Source organism: Prorops nasuta, unplaced genomic scaffold (assembly GCF_024137725.1).
Source record: "Prorops nasuta isolate Cenicafe-Biocafe unplaced genomic scaffold, Cenicafe_Pnas_1.2 PNAS00006, whole genome shotgun sequence".
Classification (NCBI taxonomy): Eukaryota; Metazoa; Arthropoda; class Insecta; order Hymenoptera; family Bethylidae; genus Prorops; species Prorops nasuta.
This window is the reverse complement of record NW_027116803.1, coordinates 6,390,826-6,399,718: the sequence shown is the minus strand read 5'-3', so window position 1 is coordinate 6,399,718 and position 8,893 is coordinate 6,390,826. Positions and strand designations below refer to the sequence as shown.

The 8,893-nt window shown below is 34.8% G+C and overlaps 3 protein-coding genes across 4 annotated transcripts; 1 reads left to right on the top strand and 2 right to left on the bottom strand.

The window, feature by feature from the left end:
* Positions 1-21: 21 nt before the first annotated feature.
* On the bottom strand, positions 22-1,878 carry DCP1 (decapping protein 1). The gene is made up of 4 exons (XM_066728060.1): positions 1,485-1,878; positions 905-1,349; positions 364-840; positions 22-274 (listed from the first exon to the last, which is right to left on the bottom strand). Exons 1-4 carry the CDS (start codon positions 1,691-1,693, stop codon positions 35-37), a joined length of 1,371 nt encoding a protein of 456 aa, XP_066584157.1. The 5' UTR covers positions 1,694-1,878; the 3' UTR covers positions 22-34.
* A 951-nt stretch (positions 1,879-2,829) lies between these two features.
* Dd (CTD nuclear envelope phosphatase 1-like protein dullard) lies at positions 2,830-6,612 on the top strand. 2 transcript variants are annotated; one of them, XM_066728241.1, is made up of 5 exons: positions 2,830-3,351; positions 4,139-4,205; positions 4,279-4,480; positions 4,553-4,770; positions 4,885-6,612. In XM_066728241.1, exons 1-5 carry the CDS (start codon positions 3,262-3,264, stop codon positions 5,028-5,030), a joined length of 723 nt encoding a protein of 240 aa, XP_066584338.1. In that variant the 5' UTR covers positions 2,830-3,261; the 3' UTR covers positions 5,031-6,612. The 2 variants fall into 2 exon arrangements, with proteins under 2 accessions (XP_066584338.1, XP_066584337.1); XM_066728240.1 differs by having other exon boundaries at positions 2,830-3,360.
* Positions 6,613-6,992: 380 nt separating this feature from the next.
* On the bottom strand, positions 6,993-8,750 carry Pex14 (peroxin 14). Its single transcript, XM_066728239.1, has 4 exons — positions 8,451-8,750; positions 8,000-8,305; positions 7,691-7,926; positions 6,993-7,310 (listed from the first exon to the last, which is right to left on the bottom strand). The coding sequence occupies exons 1-4, from the start codon at positions 8,508-8,510 to the stop codon at positions 7,139-7,141; spliced, it is 774 nt and encodes a 257-aa protein (XP_066584336.1). The 5' UTR covers positions 8,511-8,750; the 3' UTR covers positions 6,993-7,138.
* Between the last annotated feature and the right edge of the window lie 143 nt (positions 8,751-8,893).

Sequence of the window (8,893 nt, the reverse complement as noted above, 5' to 3'; positions counted from 1 at the left end):
GACAGATATATCAATTGGTCAAGTATCGAGCAATTTAAGATAGAATTTCACCGAGCGATTTAACATAGGCTTCATGTAGTTTGGTAATGAAATCTGGATCATTTCTAAGAAGATACTCAAAGGCTTGAAACAATTGATTCCTCGTCAATGGTTGCAGTGGTCTAATTACAGGTTCTGGAGGAGTTGGGACAGCGAACATCACTGGAGGAATTAATGCTGGAGCTGACGTGTTTCCTGTCAATGCTGGAGGAGTAGTTATAATGTCATCGGCAGTCTAAACATAAAACATATCCATCAACCAATATATCTGAGTTGAATTGATCTTTTGTTTTATGCGATAAAGCAAACAGTTTTCTCACTTACCGAGCTAGACGTTGAGTGGCCGAATAGTGAGGCAAGTGGATTTGGATTGCTTGGTACAAGCATAGATTTATTGTTCGTTGAATTTGGAGTTGTTCCTATCGCCGTTGGTGATTGTATCCTTAGAAATCCAGTTGGACTATGTGTACTATTTGTACTTGGGTTTACAGGTGGTGGTGGAAGGTCCTTAGAGCTCACTTGAGTAATTTCCAAATCAGCAATATCATTTATAGTTTTGTTCCGTCTCTTAAATCTGGCTGGACCTGGCAAGTTGGTTTTATTATTTACAGGAATCACATTAGGTGGTTGTTGCGACTGATGCTGGGAAGGCTGAGGTGTTACTGAGCGGTGCTGTTTCTCAATATTTTCCAAAGTATGAGCCGCTGGGTGAGACATTAAACGAGCTAATAGTGGTTTTCCTTCATTTACCACTGTGCTAGGACTTGGCTGATCCCCAGGTTTAAAATGCCCTGTATTTACCTATAATTGAAAAAAGTAGCAGGTTTTCACATGACTTTTATCTATTTTAACAAAAAATACCAACTTTTGCTTTAGCAAAGAAATCCATCACACTCTGTGATGTAAAGTCAGGTCCTAATGGAGCTGCTAGAGGCCCACAAATATTATCATTGGATGTAGAAGGAGATCTGTTGCCGACACCACTATTATCAGCATTCCCACTTGAGCTACCACTTCTGCTCAACTTAAAGTCTTTCTGTGCCTTACTAAGCATACTGAATATATCAACATTATTCTTATTCGTCCCTGCTTGTTTTTTACCCTTCGATACAGATTTGTTAATCGTTTGATTCTCTTCAGAAGCTTTGACAAGCTTTGTTAGCATTGTGGCGATTCGTACACACTCTTCTTTATCATAAAACCATATACCATAAATACTACATTTTGAGTTTCTATAAAGTAGGAAAGGCTCCTGAAGCTGCAGGTCAAGACCCTGCGTCACTGGCTCTACTAGGTTATTAGTGTTTAACCTAAAACCAATGAAACAAAAGTTATTTGAAATGAAGATTGCTTGGATTTCGTCATGCTTTAAAGATTGAGAAGAAGATGCAATCATCATGTACAGCATCGTTTCTGCTCAGTACTTGAGAATTCCAAAACGTTACCTATTCATTATGAGGACACTATTGAAAGGTTCGCCGATGCGAGAATATACAAATAATGCACCTTCTATGTCAGTTTTTTCCCATTCATTGTTCTCAGCGTTAAAAGTATATAAAGCTACGTGAGTTGCAGTCTCCAAAATATCCTTGACGTAGGGGTCAACGCGTTTCAAAGCGGCCACGTTCATCCGTAGTTCCGTGAGATCCGTCATTTTTCTTAATTATGTGCACAATAGTTTATTCTTGCTAATATCTCTGTCAGAAGGCGAAAAGATTACTGATGCCCAGTGATTTTTACGCAAAATATACGACAATTCTTTAGAACTCTAGCAGCTGCTTTTGTGGTAAACGCCATACTAGATTCCACCAGATTCCACGGTTGATATACCACAGCTCTTTTATAAGTTCGCAAAGCAACTGGAAAACGACGCTGGCCAGTCTGGGCCAGTCGAAATGGCGGGTTTTAGTTGAACACGCGCGGTAAAACAATTCTCATTTCGCATTGGCTGGCTATAATAATCATTGCTAAACCCAGCTTCACCTCAGAAGACAATACCCAGGTGACGAGGTATACTGCAGTATTTCACTAAACGGGGTAATCCGTAATAATTGGCTTATATTTGCTTGACAGAAATAATTTCCACGCAAGAGTTTTGGCGGACATCAAACTCGTCTGGCTGCAGCGTCAACAGCAAAGTCACGGGATTGGTTGAAACTTGTTTGGACGCTTTCATATTGGTTGACTATAAAATGTTCGTCTCGTTTAAATTAGGAAATCTGTGAATTCAAATTTGCAAAGCTATAGATATAATGTGAAATCGTAATTAATTAATTATTATGAATAAGTTTCGTACGTATTCCTTATAAATTCAATTCAGTTTGTATATATGCAATTTATAAAATAATGTTTATTAAAAATATTTTTTATATAGTATACAATATTGTGTAGTCTATATATGCCAATAAGGAGTGTCTAGTGAGAATTCAATTTTGAAGCAAAGAACATGCTTTTTATATTTATTTATTATTTTCTTTATCATATTTAAATAATATAATTTGTTAAATTTGTTAATTCTTTTCAAATAAATTGTCGAATCATAAAGTAATTCGGGCGGGACTTGGCACAGCAAGCGCAGATTTATCTGCGGCTTTTACGTCATGGCCAGAAGCAGCCAGAATTATAAAGAGAGATCTGAGAGAATTCATAAGTAAAAGTGGTGGAATTGGCTCGATGGTCAGATTGGTGATTATAGGAGAATCGCGCATCGCGCATTACGAAATCCGAAAATATCCGTGTGAGCGCGTAAAAGCGAATTTTTGACAGCATTATGCGCGGCAGAGCAGCGCATGGAATGGAAAAATTGGGTCGATGTGTGAAAGATGGCGGTCGTTGCGTGTTGTTGAAGAGAGAGAGGGAGAGAAAGAGAGAGAGAGGAGAGTCCCAGGCAGGCGAAGACTGTGCGTTTACACCTTGCTCGCTCCTTCGGGAAAAGATGAGAAATTTCGGTGAAACGGTGCTTGAAGCGCCTAATGTGTTTTTCTGTAAAAAGCTTGAATTTTGCGTGTGAAAGTTATCCATGCAACTTTTAGTGTTCTATGTGCGAAAGTTAAAATTCCAGTTTGTTTACGGCGGGATTGGATTGGAGTGCGTGAGTAAGGAGCGTGCAGTAGACGTGAGACAACCCAAGTTAAAAGGAGAAAAGAGAGGCAAAGGGAAGTCGGGACCGGGACTGGAGATAAAGCGTTGCCGGACTTCGGCCCGGTGAGAAGATCAGTAGAGATGCTGAAGCAATTGCAGCTGGGGATGAGAGCTTTCCTCCTGATGGCTTCCCGCGTGTGGACCTGCATCTGCTTTCTGCTAAAGAAGCAGGTTAGAGCCGTAAGTAGGTGCTGTTTCGCGCCTCTCTCTCTCTCCCTCTCACTCCGACTCTCGTCATCTCTCATTCTCATCTATCTATACTTTTCACTGTGATCGAAACTGTCAAAACATCTCGCAAACCTTCAAACTCCATGCATCTCCATAGATATTTTCGGACTTTTAAATCTATCTCTGAAAATCATATGGCTCCTTTTTCATTAATATTTAATTTTGCTTGTTTCATGCTTCGTCTGCTATTGTCAGACTGTAGCTGTAGATATCCAAAACGCGTAATCTTTAAAAATCTATCTTTTACCCCTTATGGATAATTTGTTAAGTACAGTATACAAGAAGAGCCCCTTTTCAATCGGTAGTGTCCGAATTATTCGTTTAAATTACAATTTACGAATAACGCATATATTGACATAGAACATAATAATTCTTTGTCTGTCTTTCTATAAATTTTATTGAAAGATATCAATGCTGACTAATTTTTACATAACTTTCCTCATTGTTCAATGAAGAATAGATAATTGATAGTTTTAGATTAATAGCTTATCTATTTCATAGGCCAAGGTCTTTAGAAAAGCTGTATATATGTATGTATGTGATGTGAAAGTATGAATCATGACCAAAATTAAATATTCTTCTGTTATAAAATATAAGTGTATCATAAAAAAATGATTTTTATTTTTTCTATACTTGCTAAAATAAATTCAATATTTCACTGATTATTTATTCCCATCATTTATATGCTGGAAGAATTAATTATACTGTAAAATAATTAACGTCTTTCTAGATTTCGCAAATGCAACCAGTCAAGTACGAGCTATTTCCATTATCTCCCTTGTCGAGGCACAGGCTAAGTAATTTACTATTCCCTTCTCTTATTATCATTAGTTTCCAACAATTATTTAAACTATACTTTTGTCTCTTTAGGTATAGTTAAAAGAAAAATATTAGTTTTGGATTTAGATGAAACTTTAATCCATTCTCATCACGATGGAGTTGCAAGGCCTACAGTGAGGCCAGGTACGCCTCCTGACTTTGTTTTAAAAGTGACAATAGATCGACATCCAGTCAGGTTTTTTGTCCACAAGAGACCACATGTAGACTTTTTTTTGGACATGGTTAGTCGGTGGTAAGTTTTTGCTACATTCTACATTTCTTTCATAAGTTTCTTTTTAAATTTTAATTGTGATTTTTGGCTTAGGTATGAGTTAGTAGTTTTCACAGCTTCTATGGAAATTTATGGTGCTGCCGTTGCTGATAAATTAGATAACAACAGAGGCATTCTAGTACGTAGGTACTATAGACAACATTGTACTCCAGAAATGGGTTCCTATACTAAAGATCTGGCTGCCATTTGTTCAGATTTGGACTCTGTTTTCATTCTTGATAACAGTCCTGGAGCTTATAGATCTTATCCACGTAAGTGATAGGTATATGATGTACAGTGTCAGTACCTTTGATTTCATCATTATTCGATGCTTTTATATAAAAATGAGGGAGAAAAGTTTAATAGCATAATTGTCGTTTTAACAGATAATGCAATACCAATTAAATCATGGTTCAGTGACGCAGGAGATACCGCACTCTTGAGCTTACTTCCAGTTCTAGATGCTCTAAGATTTACACATGACGTACGATCAGTACTTTCAAGAAATTTACATTTACATCATACTTGGTAGCATAGTCCTGGTTGATAGATAAGCTGGGATAGTTAAGCGGGCAAATTGCTACAAATTTAGTGTGTTTAGGCTAGGATTATTGTTATTGATAATAGGGACAGCAGGACTTTAGGCTGATAATAAGGAGAGCCCTTTTTTATCCTTGTCTCTGTAATATTCAAATAGACAATGACGATTGCGTGTCGTGGGGTATGGGACCGTCAGCCAATTGTTACATCAGCACAAATCATCCTAGGATCATTTTTTCACTCGCGCATCTCTTACACGCATACAAGCATTATTCTTTTCCATTTCAAGGTGTACAGCAACTAAAAGGCAGGATATATTAGTTGAAGAAAAATTGTTTTCATTATTTTTAAGATCCATCGTGATTTTGTGTAAAGCTGTTTGATATTTTCTGTACAAATGACCTAGGATGAGTCAAAAGACAAACTAAGTCATACTTCAGATGGTTTTTGCTCTCACTGTATCAGTGAGGCAGCTGTCTTGATTATGTCTAATATAATAAAATAAAGTATTAAATACAAAAAAAGTTTTATCCATTTTCGTTAAAATTTGAGAGCTATTAAAAGCCTGAGATAGACTTGAAACGTGAAAATTAATGAGAGAAGTTTATTATTGCAGCAGAAAAATATTATGCCCGAATGTGTAGCTATGTATTTTGTCTGCTTATCTATTAATAGAGGTATAACGATAAATACGATCTGGTTTGTATATACTAGAACAATGAATGCACTTAAAAAAGTGAGAACTTTTTGGATGAATGTGCGATTAAACCAACATATGAGAGCTTCACATTTGTATGTGCATACGTATATGTACATGTAAATATCAGTGTATGTATATATAAATAGATAAAGCACACTGCTTTTAAGTAAGTTGTGATTAAATAATAACAAACGAAAGATCATATACGAAAAATTTAAATATTCATTCTCAAGAAGAAAGAGGTTTCTATTGAGGTCATCATTTGTTTATTAAAGATATACGTTACATATAAATTGAAAAAGTTGCTCATGGAAGCTTTCAATTAAAAGCGTCATAATTGACATAAACAATAGTTCTCGTAGTACGTGAATTACAATAAATATGTAACGTCTTGTCACTTTTCCAAAAACAACAATTCATTTGAGTTGAGCTGTCTTTGAAAAAGGGCAATACATTGCACAATTATTATATACACATGACACCATCTATTTTGTATCTGCCAATGTGACGTTTGTAATAGTAAAGCTGCCTACATTCATTGATCACGTTGTTATTAACTTTAAAGATTGGCTCAAAGCGATAAAACCAGTCATGGGCGATATAAATGTACATTTTCCAAAAATGAAAAGAAAACATTTGGAATTTAGACCTTATATAAAATACTTTTGTATGTATGTAATTAGCAACTATGTATACATGTGTGTATGCTACTCTTACGTATACACGCAGCATACATAAATGCGGTAGAATAATTTATTGACTTTCAAATAGGCAAAGCAGAGATTATTTTATTGTATAAATAGACCATTTGGCTAAAAAGCAGCTTTTCGCATCGCCAATGTTATTTTAGATTTCGATAAAAGATTAAAATGTACATATTTAGTTAGTAATGGGTATGTGCGATTTAGCTGTATTTTTTGCACTCTAAGTTCATTGATTTTTATTTTTTTGAATAAGTTGATATTATAAAAGGTGCAGAAAGAGACGAAAGTACAGCTAAAACGAACAAACTTGATGTCTCAGTCATTTCTGATTTTGATACCTTTCCTAACAATATAATGGCGTTACGAATTTTTTGATATAATATGTTTAGAATAAAACATCACTAGATGAGATCCATTAGTAATTCCTTAGTATTACCTTAGTAAAAACAACGTATTTACACATAATACCCTCATGACCATCTTCGTAGGAGATTAACTTATAAAATTCTTCAAGGGACTTGTAAAAATAGGTTTAGTGCCAAGTATAATCTCACTGTAATACCCTTTTATATTTGCTGTATAAAACAATAGAAAATAGCTTACATTCCCGTACTGCGGCAGTAATTTTTTTTTCTTTTTTAAATCAGTATTAATGGTATTAAGAAAACTTCTGGTGCAAGCAGTATTTTAACAAACTTATTCTTTGGGAGGATCCTCTCTTATCATTTCCAAGGAACTGTCAGAGTTATTTGTGCTGCTTCCACTACCAGCATCATCTTCCCTTTCTACACCTTTTTCGCAAGGTCCTTGATTTCTAGTGTCCAATTGCCACGCTGGTATAGACGCTGGCGCACTTGGAAATTGTTTCCTGTTTGAGTCAAGAAAAATAAAGACACTTGCAATCAATTACTCCAGTACCTTTTTTTAGTTAATTTTTCTATTTATAATTTATTGCTGTTAAAATAAAACTGAAAAATGCCCTCTAATATTCGATTAGATAATGAATACATGTGATTTTTATGTAATACTCTATCATTATTAATATGTATTGTAATAAATTAAGCAATAAAATTGAATATTTCATTTGATATCAGCAAATCAATTTTTTCATAATTATTTTACTCTATAATAAAACATCATCTTAAATTTTATTTAATATATAATATAGATGAAATATAAATGAAAACTTTTGCATTGATAGGAAACACTGTTTTATGCAAATTGTTTATAAAAAAAAAATGTTTATACCTTGATAACAGTAATGCTTTGAGACTAGATAAATCTTGCTTTAACTCTTGCACCAGTAAACCAATGGATGGATCTGGAGTTTGCTGTTGTACTAATCGATGAACATCATTTTCTACTTTTACAATGGATTCTTTCATATCTTTTACAGAAGTTTGCACTGTTTTGTCCAAATTGGAAACAACAGTTTCTATATTGTCCTTTTTCTTACGACCAAATAAAAATGGCTCTATAAATTTCTAAAACAAAACATGTTTATCAGTATAAGGACAATTGCTTTACTCATTGTATATATATATGTTGTACTCCTACCTTATAAAACCAGTAAAGAGAATAAATTGTAGCACCGATCAAAGCAGTGACACTAAAAATTTCATGAATTCTTTGCAGCACTGTAGGCTTTTGCAATCTATATTGATAGTAGGGATAAATTGGCTGTCTTTCTGGAATTGAAACTGCCGTAAAGTCATTTTGATTCTGATTACTTATACCAGCTAATTCACAGGCTCTGGAAATTTCTTCTTCATTGAGACCTTTCTTTTTAAGAAATTCCTGTTTGCGCTCCAAAGGGCTTGTTGCTACTTTTGGGTTTGTAAGGAATTTCACAGCAGTCTGTACCTGCACAGCATGAAGGTTATATTAGGCATAATATTTCCCAATATTACTTACATAATGTGACTAACAAACAACACTTATTTTGGCTTCAATTGTTTTTCATAATTATTATTGATGTAACAAATATAACCTGACTTAGAATGCTTACCAAATTTTCTCGTATAGAGAAATTGTTATTATTAGAAACCTGGTAAACTTGGTCAGTCATCGTGCTGATTGAAGATGAGCAATTTCCATAGTCAATACTTCATATTCATGCACAACTCCAAACTCCAATGTGTAAATTAAGTTTTATTCACGACTAAATGCTATACGAACAATCAAAGTCATTGCTCGTGGTAATGCAGATACAGCAGCGATTATTGTCGTTATAATGTAGAAATTTATGGTAAAATAAGGGAGGATCAGAAACTATCGGAAGAATGAGCGTGAGTGAGGAGGAGCGTGAGGAGCGTGAAGAACGTGAGTGAGAGAAGGAGAGGGAACGTGACAGTATGGAGGGGGAAGAGCATAAATTATCCGAGATTATAACTCGATGGAATTATTATATTTATCAATCAATAGCAGGAATTTACAGAATTCTATTCCAAG